This window comes from Diorhabda sublineata, chromosome 2 (genome assembly GCF_026230105.1).
Source record: "Diorhabda sublineata isolate icDioSubl1.1 chromosome 2, icDioSubl1.1, whole genome shotgun sequence".
In the NCBI taxonomy this organism is placed as follows: domain Eukaryota; kingdom Metazoa; phylum Arthropoda; class Insecta; order Coleoptera; family Chrysomelidae; genus Diorhabda; species Diorhabda sublineata.
In genome coordinates this window covers 39303269-39326273 of record NC_079475.1, presented here as the reverse complement: position 1 = coordinate 39326273, position 23005 = coordinate 39303269, and the positions used below count along the sequence as shown (strand labels likewise).

Sequence of the window (23005 nt, the reverse complement as noted above, 5' to 3'; positions counted from 1 at the left end):
TATCTTTAAAAACAATAAAATTTATGATAAACTGTACAAATTGAATTAAATACTTATCTTTATTTACATTATTATTCAAATTTTATAAATGAAATTATCACACATTTTTTTATTCATCTACTTTTGTAATTTATGAGAAAAATAGATTATTAATAAATAGATTAAACAAATTAATATCATTGTGTAGTTTGTTTTAGTGCTATAAACATGTGATTGAATAAAAAATATATATTTCAATTCTAATAATGTGTAGTGCGATTTGAAATGAATACTGGGTGTTCCAGAACCAAAGAATTCCAGGTAAATTTTAATTTTATCTATGAAAAGTGACATATGAAGTTAATTTTTTTCAACGAACTTATTCAAAACAGGCTATAACATTTATTATTTGATTCAGTCATTTCTTTTGGGAATATTTGGGCTGATTAGGGATCAGATTTGAATTGTACGGTCAGTAAAGTTGATATGTAATTAAAGCTAAAAACCAAGGTTGGTAGAGAATAGGTTGTCCAGTAACGTGTGTGTGACAGACGAAACGGGGAAGCCGTCACGTCACTTGTTCAAGACTAAACAGTGTTTACGTTTGATTAATGATATCATTAATTTAATGCCTTATATTTATGTTTAATTAGTCACTCTATTAATAAGACTAAACAGTTATTTTAAATAACCAATCATATGAAAATGTCTAATATAATTAAATTCGGAATGTACACACTGTATATTATTGGAAATTGTAGACAATATTTTCTTCCTGATTAAAAATATATATTTATATTTATTATCAAAACGGCTGAATAAATTGACAAAAACCGTTTTCTATATTCTTGTATTGTTTTCAATGACGTCACTTGTAGTTCAGACAAGTGTCGGGCAACCTATCCTCTACCAACCTTGACTAAGAACGGCCATTTCGGATGTTGTCTACTTCTTTTTTTATTTGACATTTACTTGTAATTAGCAGCATCATTTTGAATAATAATAAAAAATATAAAGAAAACAAAGTAAATCCATATTACACAATGAACTATTTAGTACATAAAATGGATAAACTTTCGAAACGTTTTATTGAAAAAAAAATAATCTTCCAATTAAATTTTGTGTACTTTGAACTTATAAAATCGATCATATCGAAAAGAAAGTAAATTCTGGTAATACTGATAACGAATTTAAAAATGTCTCAAGAGCTAATAATACACTTTTATCAGTAGAGCACCTGTATGACAAATATTCCTGTAAACTGTAAAATTGCTTAATTCGTTGAAAGCTTGTCAATAGATGTGGATAATAACTGTGACACCATAATTTTATTAGAATATCGAAGTGTGTTTACACACAGTTTTGATTTCGAGTGAGTTAATTATGTATCAAAAAATTACCGGCAAAATAAATTTTTCAGTTAATGTCGCCTTCGAATTATGCGTCAGGTATCTCTCTCGGACTTACGTAACGATTTCAGTCGCCATTTTAACTACTTCAGAAATATTAAAGTTAAATCATTGAAATAACAATCCTAGAAGGCTATTAGTCTTTCTTTGTGAATACCAGATCCATTTATATACTCTTATAGTTGCCACACACGTTACGGATCACCGGAGAGCTCTACCTGTGCAGGTAGTCCGGAACGTCTATGGAAGGTTACTGAAATTCTTATAAAACGGGAAGTTTCTCATAATTTGGCAACAGTATTTTATATAAATGCAATTTTCTATGCAATAGCTTCATCGGGACTCTAGAAAATTCCGGAAGAGTCCGTCTAGCCCTCAATCTTCTTATCGTTGTAGCGTCGTCCAAGATTTTTTGTATCTTCTCCTCATCGCACTCTTGGTAGATTTATCAGGTCCTGATGTACCACTGATGTTTTGAATGGCTGTAGATGCATACAGCTTAATGGAAATAAATGAGACCCAGATGACGTGGAAAATGGTTATCATTGCAGTTTGCATCATGTTCTGAAGAATCCATTCTATTATCTCATTCCTTTTAGCCCCTAAAACGTTGTCTTTAAACGCCAGTCTTTGATCCAGAATGATTTCTAGGTATTACGCATTGATAGTCCAGTTCTCCTCCGAAGTCCATACCGTCTTATGGTGACTCCCTGGTCTTTTTGTTTAGCACCGGATATATATTGATAGCCTGGAGTAGGGCAGTATCTTTTGTGCAAAATGCCATAGAACGTTGTCTGTCTTGAGGACGCGGAGGTTGTAGTGTACCAAGGAAAAACTGCTTTTTGGGATAATAAGGATGTGAATACATGCTTACGCAATCGTATTATCATCCAAATTCACGAAATTTCTCGCTTGCTCTGTGAGGGGCGTTAATTCTATGGTTGTACCACTCGTACCCGCTTGATTAGTACTGATGGCGAAGACCTTCGTAACCAAGACAGTAATTTAGGGAAAAAAAATTGTCTAACATTTTTTAACGAACGTTTTGAATGTTAAAGATACTTTCTCGAATGTATAATGCTGTCTTACAATAAAACTTAGCTTTTATCTTGTGTTTGGAATGTATATTGTTGACAAAATGGCGCTTAAGACTTTTGACGTAAATGTAAAAATGAATATTCATATTGATAATAACCAGAAAATCTTAGATATGATAAATTTTGAGTTTCCTATATAAAATAACTAGTGCAGGAAATATTTTGGAACCATGAATGTTTTGTCAACTTTTCGCAACTATAAAATCTATAAAAAGCAATATATATTTGACAGTTTGACAGTTATGTATAGTTTTACTGTACTACACCTGCTAAATGGCAGAAGCTAACGGTTAAACATTGATAATCCTCCAAAGGTTCCAGAATAAAGCCCTTAAAACTATTGTGAACACCTCGTACGCAATTCAGAGATCTGGAGATGAAACCAAGAATAAAAGTTTAAGTTGCAGTGCCGAAATTAGTTCCCACCCTAATGTACTCGTGAAGAAAATAACTGAAGAAAACGTATGGTGTCTTAAAAGATTGAAACCAAACGAATTGTAAATTGATTTAATTAAAATATAAAAACTGTCAGTTATAAATGACATTACTCCATTGGAAAACAATATTTTTCTATTACCAAGCGTTCTTGATATCTTTTAAAGTTAAGATTTGATTTTAATTTGTGAAAATAATCCAAGTTGAAATTGTATCAAGAAAACATTTAAAAGACAATGGCGCGCCTATGGTAAAGCGGATATTGCCGTCCGCCATATGCAACGGCCATTTTGTGCACCAAACTTTTGTTTTTTTAATGAGATAAAATTTTGGATTTTACCTACATTTTGACTTATATGTCAGGTTATATTTTGATAGATGATATTTTAAACTCCAATTTAATTTCTGGGTCATTTGAAGATACGTAAAATGAAAAATAATATAATTTCGAGTACTACTGATAAGATTATCTAAATATATACCTTTATAAAATGTTCTTATTTGTTATGGTTATGACATAAATGAATTAATTTCTTCAACTTTATTTACTCATCGTGATAAACTGCGAAATAAAAGTTTTTATCTATTCCAATTTTGAGAGGAAAGCACTTGTCTTAGACTATCATGTTGACATACATCGAATCCGTTGATTGGTCGTGCACTTTTTTTTATTTCGTGTGTGCAAAAAAAGAATCTTATTTGGAAGAGGTATGTAAACAGAGACAACTTGTAGGTACTTTATCGAATATTTCTCGAAAACCAATTGGTCGCCGATACATTCTTATCAATTAGGGATCGGCTCAACTATAAAAACCTGTTGAACTAATTATTTTGTCATTTCGACGGTGATTTTGGTGTGACAGGTGAGTCGACGATTAATTTTTTTTATCAGTTTTTGGAATATGGATTATCTAATTTTTTATATATCCGTTAATTTTGAGTTTTCATATAAAAAAACTACAATTTTCATATACGGGAATTTATGAAAAATATTCGATGAAAAATAATATTGTGGCATCAAAATAAATTTCTCGTTTTTGAGTTGCGAAATCGGTATATGCTAATAAGTAAATTATACATTCGAATATGAATTTTTAATGGATGATTACATATTTATAATGTGTTTGACGGAATAAATAATTCTAAACTACTATCTAAAGGCCAGGGGCGGCTCATGCCCAATTGTTAACAATCCGTAACTTCTATAGGGACAATCTGTATAATCTAAACATATCAACAATGAATTTTTCGATCGATTTGTTAACAAAAATTCACTTTTTGTTTAACTGGATAAAATTTGTGATTTAGGAGATACGCAGATTTTTAGATCGTTGTACATGCCAAGTAAACCGTTCGCTATAAAGAGACATTCCGAAGAAAATTATCATAAATCGTAATTATTTAATCGAGTTAAACAAAAAGTACTTTCTTGTTAAGGCCGAATAAACTCAAAAGAAACTCATTTATGACGCAAATCACTAATCAGTTTGCAATGAGTAACACCTTTGTATTTGAATGGGGAACTCCAGCCGAGGCAACTGGTTGCCAACCATTCGGCAAGAAACTCGACCTGTTAATTCGCTAGCAACTTGAATTCCACACCTCTCAAAGGTTTCAATGGACGAAGGTTATTTTGTTTGTTACTTCAACAGTAAAATTACTTTTTTTATGTGAAAAACAAGCGCGGATATCGATCTGTAACTTCTGTAAGTTGTAGATTTCGAAAAATACGTACCTTGGTAGCTGATTCCACAGGATGCACTTCTCCAAAGGAAGAAATTCTGCGTATCAAGTAGATCTTGCAAAATTCCTCTAGATGGGGTTATGTTGGACAATTCGGAAGAGCATTTGCCGTGGCAGTATCGGTAAAACAAAGTCAGGTCCCCGATCTTTCTTCTATGCTCTAAGCTGATCAATTTTTGATCGCTTATTAGTCGAATTGCTCTGTACTGTTTTGAGTCGACCATCCTCAGGGTATGTTTGGGGGCCGAGCTCCAAATGTGCGAGTAATATGCCAAAAATGGACGATTAAGATAGTTTATACATTTGGAAAATAAATTTGGACTCGATTGTTTGGTTCGACGTAATGTACATCATTTTTTTTATTAGTTAAACCCGTAAAGAGGATGTAGAATAGCTCCTGTCCCTTTGTTAGAATAAGGAAATAAATATTTCGTTCTAATATAATTATTAAAGTGTGGAAGGCTCAAAATTTTAATTAGTTACCCCAAGTTGTTATAAATCAAAATGATCTTTTGTTTACTTTTGAGTCTGCTGTATTTGCAGACACCTGTCATTAATCAGTTGGCAACCATTTTTTAGTTTAGTTTCTTTTCATTTGCTCCATGTGTATCGGGTTGGTATTAGGCATTGTCAAATGACATAATTGACATTTAAAAATTCAAATCGACGTTTCTCACATTTATTTAATATTGATTTTATTCCATTCGGGTGTTCCACACTGTACATTGCGTTTAAAATTCGATTACTTAAAATATAATTTATAAAAAGAGCATAATATCGTTGTGATAGATTATAGAACTGACACATTTCTCATATTTGATGTTTGATGACACAAGTTTCAACAGGTAATATAAATAAAGATAAGATAATGTTTTACCTCAACACATTTTATAGATTATTTCGTATTTTCCGATGTTAGTTACAGTCCGCTATCATATAAAGTTATAAAATTCCATGAAATAAGACAGTAACATCAATAATTTTCATAATATATACAAGATGAGGTGAGGTAAGTTAATTTTGATTATTATTTGTTCTACTTAAATCGTATTGAACACGTTTTACAGTGGCGGATTTAAAGATTTTTAACCTAAAGGTTGATGAACAAAGGTTTTGGGTTTGTTTAAGATTCTTGATTATTGTTAAAAGACATTAGAGTGAGGAAAGGTGTGTTTTAAGACTATTCAACGCATATATAAGCGTTCATCCTTTTGTGACTCAAAGTCATTCACTTTTAAAGCAAGAAAAATCTTTCACCTGAACAATTTCTCGCTGTTGTAATACGAAGTAATGAAAAGTCATTCCAATATCTTCATTAGGTGTTTCATCAAATATCCTTTTTTTCATTTCTCTAGTATTTTCTTTCTGTTCGTCAATTCCATAATTTTTTCTTGGAAATACTTAAAACTACAACTAATATGGGATTAGCCCACTCAGCCTGCTGATTAATCCACCACTGATGTTTTTTCTATTTTATGTGTTGAGTTGATATGAAAGTATGGATATATTTTATATTTTACAACATAAGAATACATTTTCAATATTCTTCGTTTGATTTTAAGACTGTAGAATATCATAAGCTCCATTCGAAATTATTGCATTTTCATCCGAAGATGTTTTTTGACATAACCTTAATTGTAGAGAACAAATATGTTTTTTTGAACATATATTAAAACCTTGACGGTTAGTAATGAAAAATTTATGTGTATTGCAATGTTTCCAAATAAATTTACTTTGTAGAAGTTAATTTTATCGGTATCATAGGTAAAATGATGAATTGTTTGAATGAGAAAATATTAATCACCAAGCACTTCTCTTAAATACACTTCACTATTTTACTGCTATTGTCTTATAGATAATTTCAATTTTTAAATGGTCCTGAGCAACTTAAATAGATTTAATATTAGTAGTAACTTAATCACATTGAGAAATTGTTTCCTAAACTAATATATTCTTCGGTACTTATTCAGGACTTGTTGAAATTTAGTTAACTCCTAGTTTTCTTTGACTATTGGTTAACGGTGTATTAACGGTTCTATCATATGATAAAGGAAGTTTAGCGAGTGGTTAACTATAAATAATTATATCATCTGATTTCGGTGGATTAATCATGGTTTATGTCAGTCATGCCAAAGATACGGCCCGCGGGCCGCTTCCGGCCCCTGTCAATAAGGCCGGCGATCGCAATGTGTCACAGAAAAAAGAATCATGTTTTTTAGAGCTTTTGAACTTTATTCGATTCCTCTACGGATGTTTTGAATACTCGAATTCTCAAGTCTACGGCGTTGTAACTAAATTATAACTGAAAACATCAGGGAATTTTGTGGGATTTCACTGTATAATTCGTTGGCTCGATCGAGGAGTAGTTTTAGAAAGATTTTTTGTATTACGTGACCCATTGTGCCTTTTTGGTAGATATGAATAAACACTTGACTGATCTGAATATAAAGTTACAGGGTGAAAATCTGTTTGTCACTCAAATGTATTCATAAATTCAAGCCTTTGAAATAAAATTGAGAATATCAGGTGAAAAATCAAACTTTCGAACACTTTCACAAAATGAATGAAATGGAATTTCCAATGTTCAATAATTCATTCAATTTTGAAGCTTCACGGGCACCAGTTTATTTAAAAATGGAGTTGATAGATCTTCAATCGGACAGTATTTTTAAAGAAACTTTTAATGAGATTTTATACACAATATTTCAAGAGTTTGGATAATTACATAATAATGGAACAGAAAACACAGTTCCGACTTTGGATACGCCTGCATCAGATAACAGATGGGTACGGATGAGAAGACGAGAGTGGAAGGCACACTTCGACAGAGTGGCTAGCGATTCAAGGAGAAGTCAACCACCAGAAGATCAGCAGCCGGACTCGAAAGAGGTGTCTGAAGATTATCTCAAGATTTAGTCTGAAGAAATTGGACTAGCTCTAAAATAAGTGGAAGAACAATGAACGCTCAACACCTACAGTTTCGATATCCATATATCGATAAAAAACCATAGAATGTTAAATTTCTACTCTGGTAATATAATTACAAACTGATACAACATATAAGAAGCTTAACTACTGTTCCGTGGTTAACCAGTGGTTTTAACATCCCTTAGTTAACTTACCGTGTGACAACCCGCTCTTAGGGTTGCGTCTAATTCAACTGAAAAATGTCCTAGAGTAGCACTAATCGTCACAACTATCGGTATAACAATTTTTATTTTTAAGCTGACATGTTTTAACATACACGGTATGTGAATTAAAACAAAACTGTCAAATTATTTATTTTAAAAAGATCTGAAAGTTGTTCGTTCTGTATTCATTTACATACCGAAAGTTGTGTTTTGAGTGTTCTGTGAAAATGACAGCAAAACACTTTCGGGACGCTCTGGAGTAAATAACTTTAATTTAATGTTGACAGTTGACAGTTTCATTTCGATGATTTTGCATAACCTTGAATTTTTAATTTTCTGAAATGATTTGTTTTGTCCAAATTAATGAATAACAATGAATGAGTTATATCATTAAGTACATTATATTGTTCAATAAATAAAATGTTTATAATTCTCTATTATTTATTTTCTTTCCTCAGTGTAATTGAAAAAGTTTTGGATCTGATGCGTCGTCTAAAAAATGTTGTGTACGCCGCGGCGGCTGACATACTACTTTTTTGGGCTCGTCTGGGCATACAAATAACTATTGTTTAGAAACTAAAGGAACTAAAATTGAAAGCGTTGAGTTTGTAGAACACAAAAGTTTAGATTTAATAAACAATATTTTATAAATCGGTACTCGGTATTCTAGATTTCGACGTTTTAACCCCAAATCAACGTGTGTATGGGTAATCTTTAGGTGGAAGATGTAGGTCTTAGCAGAATTTAAGAAGTTGCCAGATCTAACTCTTCCATGCGAAGAAAACCTAATTTTTCATCTAAACTACTTTTTAATGAAGATGAGAAGTATTTAAGAAATTAATTTAATGAGTTCTGTAGAGTAAGTGGAGAAGTGGTCTCTTCACTTTGTTCAGAATAGTGAGATTCAACTCCTCCAACTTAGTTTTTGAGCTCACTACCGCCAGATGAAGGATTCTAGAAGCGCAAAGGTAGTATACCAATCACCAAATCCTTATAAATCGTCTAGTTATTAGAATAATATCGATTTTAAATTCTAATTACTATTTTCATTGAAATTCTACAGCAGTATTAACAAAACACATTTATATTTTCATCAATCGTCAATAGGGTTTAAATCTGGGACACTAGGTGGGTAGAAATAATATTTTCTTCCAATCTGTTATCCATCTAGAGTTCAAAGGATTGTTTTAACTGTTTGTAAGATTTAATTCTAATCATCTACAGCACCTTTGGAAACGAGGAACTTTCTTTAAGTATTATGAGTGTTTCAACAGGAAATAGGTTATGTTTGTGTTTAAATGAAACTAAAATTATCTAGATATTACTTTATTAGATAAAATTTTTATATATTTTAAAACTATTTGATCACTAATACTCTGTCAACTGCTGATTTTGTTTTTGATGTCGCTCAGGTTATTGGTATGTCTTTAGCTTGTGATGACGTCGATGTTCTTCATGATGACGTGCTATGTGGTCTTCATGACGAGAATGACGCTCTTGTTGGTGATGACGATGAGCTGAAATATAATTTATAGCTCCCAAGAAGCATTGTTTCAATTACGAGAATTTAGAACTCACCCTGTCTTTTGTCAAATTCAAAATTTGCAAATACTGAAAAAATTATACAAAAATTTATAAGTTGAATCAGGATAATAATTTTAGAGACTTTTAATTTATGACAAAATGTAATATAAAGAACAGAAAATGAATTTTGTAACTTACCTCCACCGCCTATATTTCCTCTAATTATTTTACGTGTCATTTGAGACAAATCCGATTGAGCTAAAAAAGGCATCATCAAAAAAGCTGTTTATTTATTATTAGAATGTTATACAAAAGTGAAAGTAATTTTTAATAATAATTTCACTTGTCAAGCTGTAATTTCGTATGAGAAATCATTACCTGGTGCATTAGAAGTAGAACTAGCATTAATTGCACCAGGAGATGCTACCGAAGAAGATTCTGGAGCACCTTTTAACAAAAACAATTTTTAAAATGCAGTTAGAATGGTGAAAACATATTTTTACAATGTTGTTCAAAAGTGAAAGTAATTTTTAATAATAATTTCACTTGTCAAGCTGTAATTTCGTATGTGAAATCATTACCTGGTGCATTAGAAGTAGAACTAGCAATAACTACACCAGGAGATGCCACCGAAGAAGATTCTGGAGCACCTTTTAACAAAAACAATTGTTAAAATGCAGTTAGAATGGTAAAAACATATTTTTAGAATGTTGTTCAAAAGTGAAAGTAATTTTTAATAATAATTTCACTTGTCAAGCTGTAATTTCGTATGAGAAATCATTACCTGGTGCATTAGAAGTAGAACTAGCATTAATTGCACCAGGAGATGCTACCGAAGAAGATTCTGGAGCACCTTTTAACAAAAACAATTTTTAAAATGCAGTTAGAATGGTGAAAACATATTTTTACAATGTTGTTCAAAAGTGAAAGTAATTTTTAATAATAATTTCACTTGTCAAGCTGTAATTTCGTATGTGAAATCATTACCTGGTGCATTAGAAGTAGAACTAGCAATAACTACACCAGGAGATGCCACCGAAGAAGATTCTGGAGCACCTTTTAACAAAAACAATTGTTAAAATGCAGTTAGAATGGTAAAAACATATTTTTAGAATGTTGTTCAAAAGTGAAAGTAATTTTTAATAATAGTTTCACTTGTCAAGCTGTAATTTCGTATGTGAAATCATTACCTGGTGCATTAAAAGTAGAACTACTATTAACTGCACCAGGAGATGCCACCGAAGAAGATTCTGGAGCACCTTTTAACAAAAACAATTGTTAAAATGCAGTTAGAATGGTAAAAACATATTTTTAGAATGTTGTTCAAAAGTGAAAGTAATTTTTAATAATAATTTCACTTGTCAAGCTGTAATTTCGTATGAGAAATCATTACCTGGTGCATTAGAAGTAGAACTAGCAATAACTACACCAGGAGATGCCACCGAAGAAGATTCTGGAGCACCTTTTAACAAAAACAATTGTTAAAATGCAGTTAGAATGGTAAAAACATATTTTTAGAATGTTGTTCAAAAGTGAAAGTAATTTTTAATAATAATTTCACTTGTCAAGCTGTAATTTCGTATGAGAAATCATTACCTGGTGCATTAGAAGTAGAACTAGCAATAACTACACCAGGAGATGCCACCGAAGAAGATTCTGGAGCACCTTTTAACAAAAACAATTGTTAAAATGCAGTTAGAATGGTAAAAACATATTTTTAGAATGTTGTTCAAAAGTGAAAGTAATTTTTAATAATAATTTCACTTGTCAAGCTGTAATTTCGTATGAGAAATCATTACCTGGTGCATTAGAAGTAGAACTAGCAATAACTACACCAGGAGATGCCACCGAAGAAGATTCTGGAGCACCTTTTAACAAAAACAATTGTTAAAATGCAGTTGGAATGGTAAAAATATATTTTTTTTCGATAGTATTATTACCTGGGGTATTAGAGGCAGAAATATCTCCAGGTGGAATATCTAATGATGAAGAAGAAGATGCTGGAGCAACTGTTAATATAAAAAAAAGCTTATTTTATATATGAAGTAATAATTTCTGTATATTTCCAATTAGTACTTGGTAGATTAGGAGTTTAACACCAGCTGAAATAGCCGATGAAGATGCTGGAGCAATTTTTATTCTAAATAGTTGTAAAAATGGATTGGGAAACGCACTACGAGTAGCTAAGAGTCTGAAGATTGAACTGGGGAAGATCCTGGTATAAATTTGATATAAAAATAAATAACATAATGTAAATATTTTATTATTACCTGGAGGATTGGGCCTCGAGCTATCTGGACCTGCTGATGCTGCTAAAGGAGATACTGGAACACCTTCTGACGAAAACAAATATTACAAAATAAACAATTTCATGAATTTTATTGTTTCCTGTACCATTAGGAACATAATCTCGAGTATTTGTCACGATTTTGGTTGCTGAAGAAGTTGTTGAATTACCTTGTTGTTTAGAAGAAGGATTATTATTAGCAAGAAAGGGTGATGTTGCTGAGGAAGATGAAGGAGTACCTTTTTTGTACACAATTATCAAAAAAGGTGTTTTATATAAATAATTATTGTATTAGGAGAAGGATATACAGTACCTGTATATATAGTTTGTTGGTTATCAAAATAAAAAAGTTATAAACATTAATTTCATGTTCATGATTATCAATAGATAGTTTTATTCATAAAGATTCACAACGATAAAAAATAAGATCATATATAAAAGCCGCGTTCACACAGCTTTACCTGGTGGATTGGTCGTCCAACTATCTGGCCAAGCTGATGCTGCTGATGAAGCACCTTCTATAAAAAACAATCATTATTAAGAATGAAAATAGTTAGAATAAAGAATTACCTGGTTGATTGGGAAAATAGTTATCGGTTGCGCCTGAAAAAGCTGCTGGACCGCTTTCTGAAAAAAAAAAATAGTTGTTTGAGACCTGTGTAATCCGAAATAGAGGAAATATTAGATAAAAGCTATTACCTGGTGGACCAGGATTAGGATTTCCATTAACTTGTTCAGTTGACCCTTCTTGTGACCAATCTGATGGATAACCGGGATTGCTTTCCCATTGTCCTCCGGAACCTGAGTCGAATGATGGAGGACCTTTAAACAAATGAATCGGTTTAGTTAATAGAGTGACTTAATCAAGGATAATGTCTCTAGGAAGTAATTAAATCGTTGGTTTATTTATAAAACCATAACTGTTAATTTCATATTCTTTTGATATATTTTGGGCATAAATCAAGGGGGTTTATTGTCTCCCTACAATTTTACCTGCCTTATTTCCCCCCTTTCAATCCTCGAAATGTAGTACAAGTACTACAATTTCTCTATTACACTTTTTCGTCTATAAACATTATCTGTGGGATATATTATCATGATTGATGAGGAACTGGATATACAAAAAAAAGTTACCTTGTGAATCTGATGGATTAGAATCTGGTCTGAAACTAGCTTGAGCTGCAGGATCCCCTTTTAACAAAAATATCCATCATAAAACAGTAGAAAAAGAAAGATTTTCATGGTTTGTTGATACAGTTTTTATGGTATTTATGATCTTTTAATCTATTTTCTATGTACTTAAATGTCTGTCCTATGTAAATGTAAATATTACGAAAAGTCAATTGTTTTTTGGTACTAATTTCATCAAGAAAAATATTTAAAAAAATCTATTTATAGGAATATTTCGCTTTCACATATATTTTATAATAATAATTACCTATTTGAGGGTCTGGGCTCGCACCGATTCCTTGTGGGGGTTGAGGCACACCTTGTAACAAAGAAGCATGTTATTCTGATAAAGCATAGCGAGTACAGAAAGCTAATTTACTATATCATCATAGAATTTAACGAAATCTATTCAAAAATCAAAGTAAACTTGTCAATTTTCGCTGTTCTATGTTATGAAAGAAAAGTTCCAAGTAACTACAGGTATTCGGACATTTTAAAAATTCTTTTTTTTCATCATATTCATAATAAAAATAACAATAAGTATACCAATTTAGCTTTCTCAATGCCATTATTGAGTTCCCAGCATTTTTTTGATACATCTCAATCTCTAATTCATATATTAAAAAATATGTCTGGAAAATCGATGACTTACCTCACACTAAAAAGCGTCAAACATCCAGGTCATAGTCTTTTATTATAAGTATACATTAAAAGGAAATAATTACTACAAACTCCTAATTTTACTAGAACGTAGAGAAAAAGGCTTGAAACGCTTTTTATTTCTGATTTTTTTGCACTAAAAGTTTGTCCACATCTAATTTACTCACCTCATTCAGCACCATACGATTTTCGAAAATGAAAAACGTACTTAAAAGGACACTATCCCTTATATTTTGTAGACCATGACCACTACAGCACCGAAGAAACCTACCAGAAATGCTTGTAATTATGGATTTAACCTTGGTATAAAACATTTTGAGGTTATGGAGATTTGTTCACTCGTAAATATAAAACTTTTTTGAGTTAATTACGTGACAGTTGCGACCAAAAAACTTAATATGACCGTCACATGTAACGAACTGCTCCAACGGATTCAAAAAGAGCGTTTTTTGACAACTTCGTCACTGGAAACGAAAAATTGGTTCTATATGATAATAAAAAATGCTACCATGAAGTACCACGAAGCCGGGTTTACATCCCTAAGAAGCGGTTTGGTGAAATATACGCTGAATTCATCATTATGAAGTACAGACACCTGGACAAAATGATAATGCAGAGCTTTATTGTGAAAAATTGGATCGAGGGAACCAATTTATGCTAGATTGTTAACAGAAAAGGCGTTATACTGCAACAATAGCGGAAAAAAAATTGGATGATGTGTTAAACGTTATCTCGAGACATTTTCCACGAAAACCAATTGATATTTATCAAACCAGCATTGAAAATTTGCACCTAGATGGCAAAATCTTGATAGTTGATAAGTCAATTAAAGCGTATGAATTTAATTTAAGAAATTTACGTTTTTATTTCATTTCTCATCACACCTCGTATGTAAAACAACTCTTGCATTTGGCAGGTGTTCCTGTATTTATATTGAAATACAGGGTGGTCGGATTAAATTGGAATTATCTTACTATTTAACAATTATTGTAAATATATTTCTCGCGCTTTACTTTAACAAAAACTGGATTGAATAAAAACGAATTTTTAATAATATTATTTATGAAAATAGTCTAATTATTTCCTATAAGACGTAAAATTATTTTCCAATAAATGGAACTGTATTAAAAAATTATGTCAAACTAGCAGAATACTAAATAGAAGCCGAAATTCTATTCGATTTTTAGTTTGTAAGTAACTTACTTATTTTTTTTTTGAAAATAGGCTAAATGTTCCTTTTTTCTCTATCCTCGACACCTACTTTCATTATAAACATAGTTTTTTCTTGTACACTTTCCAAGCATTAATGCAGCAATTGCAGAATTAGCTAAATTTGCAATTTCTGAAGTTAAACAATTCATTAAAATGCTCAACTCTATCAGAAACAAAGACAAACAATTAATTCTAGCTGTATATTAAACATAATTGCTCTGATTCTTCCTTCCAACGGCTTTAAATCTTTGTATTTTTGCCAAATTTGATTTTTTTACTTAGCAATTGCGAATGAAGATAATTCTTATCTTTAAGGTGAGTTTCTATAATCAAAAGAGCTGAAAATATGTCAACTCCATTTTCTAGTGTTTACATCCAGGCTGCTCAACCTCAAGCCCGCGGGCCACACTGTGGAATTTTAAGTGGCCCGCGCAAGTGTGGTTTAAAACTGCGCACCAAATTCAAAAACCCCGCGGTGCATATCCCGATTCAAACTTTAAGACCTCTCTGAAGTTAGCTGTCAGTTCGTTACTTGTTGAACTGCAACAAATTGTCTTCGAAAGTACAAAATTCTACAGGAGATTTTGCAAATTACTGGAAATTGGTACCAAAAGGAGAATTTCCAGCAATAACTGACCTGGCGTTACAGCTTTTAAGTAGTTTTGGATCAACATATGTATGCAAAAAGGTTTTTTCAGATCTTAATCATGTATTTACCGCACATCCTTATCATATTTGTTATTACTGTCATCGTCGGATTTGTCGCCAAACATAAGAAAATAATTAAAAGTCAAACAATGGCAGAAATCACATTGATTGTATAAACAAATTACTAGATACAATTTGATCCTAATAAACTATAATTCAATTTTATTTTCTTGAGAATTAAGTTTTAATTGCGCTTGTCCTGAGAGTAACTGAAACAGGAAATGTAAGTTGCCCGTCCTTAACGACTGAATCCACCGTTTGGCCCGACTCTTCAAAAGGTTGAGCAGCCTTGGTTTACACGATCAAAGTTTTTTGCTTTTGTCGGCGCTTTTATCTTTGATAGGTTGCAATTCCAAACAGTTTGAAAACGCTTTAAATAGCACCGAATAGGATTCATTCCCTTATGTCTGCACCCACTCGTTTCCAACCCCTGGTAGATAATGGAAAATGTAATAAAGATTCTTTACATTGTTTTCTAGGAAACTTCTGAAGGAATCTCATTGTATAACTCCATTAAAGAACATTTGGTATGACTAATAGTACATTTGATTTCTTAAAATTTAAGAGTGACATAATTCTTCTAGGCCCTAACAGTTTTAGTTGATTGATTCTTGGAAGTTGGTGAAATTTCATATAAAAAGTCTAAAAAATTATTTAAGAATACGTGACGAATCTATAGTGCCAAATGTAACAACAAAAGTCCATCTTGCATATCAATTCTATCTAAAGAACTCCAAGAATCGTGATTGAATTTCAGAAACTAAAAATAGTGAAATTTTAATTTTCTGTAGCTTTCTCCTAAGTGAGACATCTATCGGTTGATAAACAAGTTTCACAAACTTGGTTAAGGTTAAGAATTGTCAAACAGAAGCTTTGCCACCACACCAAACTTGCTTACAGATTAAAAATTATAATTGTAGATCAAGTTTATGGTGATTCAGTACTAGATTGAATAGTAACTGGTGATGATATGTAGAATAAGACTCGAAGATGATGACCTGCAGGTGTATTAAGTTCGCAGGCGGCAGATTTCTATGACTAACGGACCGCTATGTCCAAAAGTTCATTCGAATAGCTTCAATACTTGTTTAGAGTGAAAAATTACGATGCCCCTAAACAGTTTGCAATAATATAGAGAGTACAGAAAAAATCCAGTTATTCAATTGATAATCCTTATATTTAACAGAAAAAATTTACATGCCCACATTCATATTAACCAAATACATTATTCGCTTCACCTTGAAACGTATTCAGAATATCTTCAAAACCCCCACCTTGCGAAGAATTTGTAAACGAACTAAAAAATTGCTCAATTCCAGGTAGAAAATTGTTGAATCCATTATTAAAAATAGATCCGAAATGGAATGGATCTATAAACTGTTCTATGCCTTGTCCTCCAAAAGCTGAGGCAATTCTTCGAGATATATCCCCGAAAACAGGAATTTGAGACAAGAGTGACGTTATATTACCATCAGATAGTAACTGGGTTAAATTTCTTCCGCCGAATATATTTTGTAACATGCTACCGTTACCGGTAAACTGAGATATATTGACACCAGGAAGTAGTTGATTTAGTACGGTTGAGTTAGATCCATCGCTTATAATTTCTCTTACGAAACCAAAGAAAGCTGGAATGCCACGTTGCGGCATAAAACTTGAAAAAACTTGTATAATAGTACTAAATCTATCCATTGGATTCGGAGAAAAGAATATTTTGAATAAATCGAAGATATGTATGTTGTTCATAACTAAATTATTATGGTTGGCAGCTTCTAAGAATTTTATAAACAAATCGGCGCCTTCGCTCATCGGGAACAAGTGACTTTGAACCCTCATTATCTCTAAAAATTGATCTATAACTTGACTCATACTAGCTTCTTCCGATCCAGTGGAATTATACGATAAAATTGATCTTATCACTGCCGTTGGAGATTCCTCCATCGACGAAGCTCTCATAACATGTACAAAAATTGTTATCAATCCATCGAGACCGTCATTAGATCCCGAACTTAGATCTTCCAATAAATGTAAAAATTTTTCCCTTGAATTGATGAAACTATTGAAGAAAGACGAAAAATTGACGCGTCTGGCTAATTGAGAAAACAGATTTGCCACAACTTGTATTCCAGAAGATCCGCTAAATATATTCTTAGGATCCAAGGTGATGTTCGATAAGTCGAAACCTTCATCTTTTAATAAATCATTTAAGAACAGATTTATTTTGATAAACCATCTAACGTCGTTTTGAATATCGAAAGCTCCGTTGCCCACGTACAATAACGCTAAACCGTTTCTTAAAGACGTTAAGAAAACCGTGAACATAGGCAGAGCTTGGTTGAAAGGAATCGGTAAACCTAGAGATTTCAAGTCTTCTTCAATTGAGTTAGCAATACTCTCTGGTACTTTATCTATATCGAACTTTTGGCCTTTTTCTTCCGCTGCTTGTAAATAATTAGGTATAGATATATTTTGGAAATAATCCTGGAAACTTGTGTCATTAGCGTTCCACGAAATCCCCGGGATGAATGGTAAACTGATCAGTTGATCCTTGTAGATATCGAGGATAAAAGACGATCCTGTTTTACCATCAAGTAAAGCGGTTATATTTGCATCGTAAGCAAAGATTAACGCCTCTTTGGACGCTTTATTAAATATTCCAAATAAAGCCGATGAAGTTTTGTATTGCACTTGTATGTTGGAGTCAAACAGACCGTCTGAAATAAATTTAAACAATTTTATTTTAAACTATCTAATGTTTCTAGAAAGTACCACTTTTTCTTTGTAGGAACACATTCGGCATGTCAAAATTCGAAGATATATTTTGAAACGCTAAAAAATTAAAATCCTTTTGGACACAACTTAAAAGCTTCGACCCAATCATCTTTTGGAATGCTCTCAAAAAACTGATGAATTGTTTTATCTATGGTCTATTTAAAGTCAATATGAAGAGAAACATTTTTAATACCATTGATAACAAGTTTAGTAGTAAGAGTTGCCGTGCAATAGGAAAATAAAACAACCGCAACTGTACCCGCCTCTACTTACGATAAAAATAAAGTCTATTATAACCCTAAAAGCCATTTTTTCGAACCAAACATTTTCTTTTTTACCCCTCTCGGGGCAGTGGTCGAACTGCACACTCAGTAAGCATTCGACGACACCAACAAGTTTTTCCTATATCGGGGCCAAACCTAAAATATCCCATTTACAAACATCCCAACTCTCATCAGTTAATTGTTATTTATATTAATTTAAAATTCATTCTAAATGCACTTTAAATATCTTTAAAAATATATATTTTATTTGGTTTTCTTTATATTTATTCATCATCCCTTCCAATACAACACCTCGTCAAAGCTCCACTTGAAGCTTCTTCAGCTCGAGTCTGGTTCCCATTTCAGCAGTTCAAATTCTCATTGGAAATTTTCTTCCTCTAAAATGGAGCACACTACGTTTAAAACGTTTTTCATGGAAACTACAGTCAACGCAAATTTATTAACAAGTCCCTACAGCCTTGGATATGATATCTTCTATTCCTATTTACACTCTCTTTTCCTTTGCAACAGCTTGTTTTTGCAGTTAACTTAGACAGTCAGACGAAAGCGCTGCCAACTGTAACAGTAATTCAACCGAAAATTCCCCGTTCGATACAAATTAAGCGAGAATCTGTCATGTTGTGAAAGAGGTTATGTTCACTCTTATACTTTCGTGACTCTATGTATTCTGGCAATCCCAATATCTCATTATTCGAAAACCAATTGGCCTAAACACCGTACAAGTTACTATTGCTCGGTTGTAATTAGACACTCAGACGGAAGCGCTGCCAACTGCAACAGTAATTCAACCGAAAATTCCCCCAACAAGTTAAGAGAGAATCTGTCATGTTGTGAAAGAGGTTATGTTCATTCTTATACTTTCGCGGTTCTATGTGCTCTGTGCCGTTAGGGGCAGCTTCACACATACTTCAGACCTTCACAAAATAGTTATAAGTACTGGATTTGGAAATAAGATACGAGATATTTCAAATAGGTTTTTTTCAAGATTCGATTTTTGTCACTAATCTTTCGAGAGGTTAACTTGTGAGTGAGAGAAAAATTAAACAAGATGTTTAGTTTGAATTGAATTTTTTTAGTATATTTCATTATCTAAATAAAAGTAACAACAGCATCGACAGAAATAGGAGACACTTCAAACAATGTTTGTGATAGATAGCTTAGATAAATATTATTTGTAACATTTAGTTCGATGTTTATTTATTTATGATTCCAGTTAGTATTGAAAACCGTTTTATAAGACATTTTGTTAATACGATTTCTAAAAAACTACTCAAAAGACATTATATGCAATTTGGAGTTAAGACTGATATTTTTATCATCACATTTTTTATATATATTTCTCCATAGCCATACCACACTACCAATCAGGGTTGCCAAACATCCCGAATTTCCCTAATTTGCCCCGCGTCCCGGATCAAAGTGAAACGGGACGCTGTTTGTCCAGTATTTCACTTTCACAAGTGACAAAATTAAAAAATTAAATGGAAAGTTACATAATATGTTTTAATAAACATTGTATTATCCCACAACAAAGTACATTAATATTGGCGTCACCACCCCACGACGCCATGTCATCCATTTCACCAATCGTTACTCAGTTCGGTTCACAGCAGTCGAATTAAGCTCTAACCGAGTGAGATTGTTAATTTATATACTGTTTGAGTAGGTTTGGAGTATGTTTTAAAAAGCTTTTAATACTAAAATCCATATAATACATTTTAAAAGTTATTTTTTGACCTTATGTTCCTTTATTTCATTCATTTCATGCTTTTCGAGATGGTGGGATTAGATTGTCCCGTATTTAGCAACCAAGGATCTGGCAACCCTGCTACCCATCATTCTAATATGCACTAATAATAAAACTATAACTATATAGTTGAATAGCAGAGGTAAAAAATTTTTATGGTAGGAAAAAATAAATTCCAATACTTTAAATCTGGACCACCCTGTATATAATGAGTACTAGTTATTAGAGACAAAGTATACTTATAAATAAAGTTCGAGTACCATTTACGTTTTATAGAATATCTTTGGATTCACGACGAAACTATATTCAAAACTAATTAAATGAAAAAAATTGTTTCATTAAAATTCGTATACATTTATTATAATTTCATCTATAGATTGCAAATTGCGATTAATTAGAAGGACATACTGTATTCTGTCCTATTGATAATTATTTAATATTAAATATTTTCAGAATGACATTTGAATGTTTACGATCATATGTATTGTGTCTAAGAGTTCATTTGACGGGAATATTGTGTATCCTGTAAACAAATCTGAAAATATTTTAGTTTGCTTTATATCGCACCAAAAAATATGAAATTGTTGATAAACTTTTTCTGTAAATTAGTATAATTTATAAGTATGAGTGATAGTCTTTCCTAGACGAATTATGGAGTTTCTTAAAATTTAAATTCAATTGCTTATTATACAGACAATGGCAATTGGTGTGTTTACTCAAAAATTAGTAGTTTTTGATAAGACATCTATGTAGAATATACTCCATAAAGACATCAAACTAAGAAAATATTTACGCACACGGCAAAGTAGTGGTAGCCACTTCGTTATGACATCTTAACATCAACCGATGGAACGAGTTTACAATTCATAACAACCATAATAGAAAAAGTGGCACTTTTTTCCACAAGAAATTCAAAAATATTTATTTAGTTATCACCGTAATTCCTAAATTTTTGATTGAAAAATATTGATTAGAAATTAAATGTTTATCGTTACTGTTTCTTTTAATTTTTTCTATTGAAAACAACAAATTAAGTGAAGTCTTTGAGATGTGGCCTTGAGGAAGAAGTTTAAAAATGTTTTTGAATTATTAAGTCACAATTTCAGAAGAGAATAGTTAATTAATAAGTACTAGAAGAATATTTTAATTGAGGATTTTTTCTCAACCAATCATCAACAACGCGTTGCTACCAATAATTATTCTTTTATTATATCAAGGATAATGTTTATTAGGAAATAAAGGTATTTTAACAAGCAATAATAACTATAATAAAAATAATTTCACTTACTTTGGTCTCCATTGCAAACCCACGAGCATTGTTGGTTCTGTTGATCTCTATAATGTAAATGGGACCTTTGCTGATGTCCTTTGCGCTCAACTAAATGTTTATTACTTTCATGGTGATTTCTGTCAAGATGATTTCCATTATGAGCTCTTACTTGATGAGCTTTTTCATTTTGATGTACCTGATGTGCTCTTCCCTCATGATTCTCATGGTGAGCCCTCACCTTCTGATGAGCTCTTTCATTATGATGTTGATGAGACTTTTCTTTCAAATGGTTATGTTCGCTTTCTGGAAACGAAAATCAAGGGGAGAATTCATATGTTGTACATATCAAACAATTATTTTCGTTTAAATATTTATTTTTTTATAAAAGATCAGTTTTTAACTTTATTCTATTCTATTTTTTCCTGCTTCTTTTACATTTCATTTTATCTGTGGTGCAATATAAGTTTAACTTTTAACATTTAATGAATGTTATGAATTTAACCACTCTGATATTTTTTAGAGGAAATTGAACGGAGGAAATTTTTGTAAAAAGCAGTTTTGTTTTGTTTTAATGATAAAGTAGCATAATAAAATTTAATAAAATGAATCTTTTGTTTCCAATTTACATTATACAACATTTTGTGAAAATTTTTGCTGGGGATTCATCCCAAAATACCCGTTATTTAGTTAGTGGTTTCATATATAACATAATAAAACTATTTGAAACTAATTTTAATAATATATTTCCATGAAAAAGTTGTCAAAAATAAAATTATCATTTTTTTAGCGATTTATTACTTACCTTCATGATTTGGTTTGGATATTACAAAATTCAAGCAACAACAAAGTATTAATGCCACAGTAAAAAGTCGCATGGTTGTGTTCTTCATTTTAGAAAAGTACTGAACATGTTTCACTAAATTAATACGTATATATTTATACATTTTCTTGCACAAAACGATGTTTGGAACGCGAAAAATTTTTCGCCCTTGACGTACTAATTCCTCAATATATTAAAATTATTTGTTCCGCGTAATTACATAAACAGGGACGTTATAAAAATAAATGTTGATATAATGATCTATTTACATAAAGATTGTACATTTCTGATTGTTCTGACTAAGGAACACAAAATGATAATTCTTCCTCTATCCTCCGAGGTTCCAGCTCGATTCTACGCATTCTCAAGCATGCGCAGTATAGATAAAGTGTCTCAAACGAGAAAGATAATGAATATTGTCGGCACCGTAATGTTGGGACGTTTTTACCCATACCAACTGTCCGTATGGGAGTATTATATATATGGATGCAATGCAATGCAATAATTGGTTCATGCTAGATCTCGAAATTACAACAATAACGATTTGCCGACATCTAATTACTTTTGGTTCAACAACTAACCATGCATCAGGCTCCAAAAGCAAGACAGCAACAGATATAATTATTGACAGTTATCCACTGATCACTTTTTTGTTTAATTCATTTAATTGCTTACTTAGTTTTGTTATTCATTCAAACCGGTGACAAGATATTAAACAAACTTTGAAGTTAGGAATTTTTCAACTTTTACTAATGGA

At 31.7% G+C, this 23005-nt stretch overlaps 2 protein-coding genes across 3 annotated transcripts; both read right to left on the bottom strand.

The window, feature by feature from the left end:
• Nucleotides 1–9104: 9104 nt before the first annotated feature.
• LOC130440671 (uncharacterized) lies at nucleotides 9105–11980 on the bottom strand. Its single transcript, XM_056773935.1, has 15 exons — nucleotides 11964–11980; nucleotides 11914–11918; nucleotides 11713–11844; nucleotides 11589–11651; nucleotides 11259–11327; nucleotides 11118–11186; nucleotides 10915–10983; nucleotides 10712–10780; nucleotides 10306–10374; nucleotides 10103–10171; nucleotides 9900–9968; nucleotides 9697–9765; nucleotides 9517–9576; nucleotides 9373–9405; nucleotides 9105–9311 (listed from the first exon to the last, which is right to left on the bottom strand). The coding sequence occupies exons 1-15, from the start codon at nucleotides 11978–11980 to the stop codon at nucleotides 9208–9210; spliced, it is 966 nt and encodes a 321-aa protein (XP_056629913.1). The 3' UTR covers nucleotides 9105–9207.
• Nucleotides 11969–22453, bottom strand: LOC130452906 (uncharacterized histidine-rich protein DDB_G0274557-like). 2 transcript variants are annotated; one of them, XM_056792425.1, is made up of 7 exons: nucleotides 22231–22414; nucleotides 21447–21731; nucleotides 13044–13094; nucleotides 12740–12796; nucleotides 12305–12427; nucleotides 12176–12232; nucleotides 11969–12123 (listed from the first exon to the last, which is right to left on the bottom strand). In XM_056792425.1, exons 1-7 carry the CDS (start codon nucleotides 22370–22372, stop codon nucleotides 12053–12055), a joined length of 786 nt encoding a protein of 261 aa, XP_056648403.1. In that variant the 5' UTR covers nucleotides 22373–22414; the 3' UTR covers nucleotides 11969–12052. The 2 variants fall into 2 exon arrangements, with proteins under 2 accessions (XP_056648403.1, XP_056648402.1); XM_056792424.1 differs by lacking the exons at nucleotides 11969–12123; nucleotides 12176–12232; nucleotides 12305–12427; nucleotides 12740–12796; nucleotides 13044–13094 and adding an exon at nucleotides 16514–18069 and having other exon boundaries at nucleotides 22231–22453.
• Nucleotides 22454–23005: the final 552 nt, after the last annotated feature.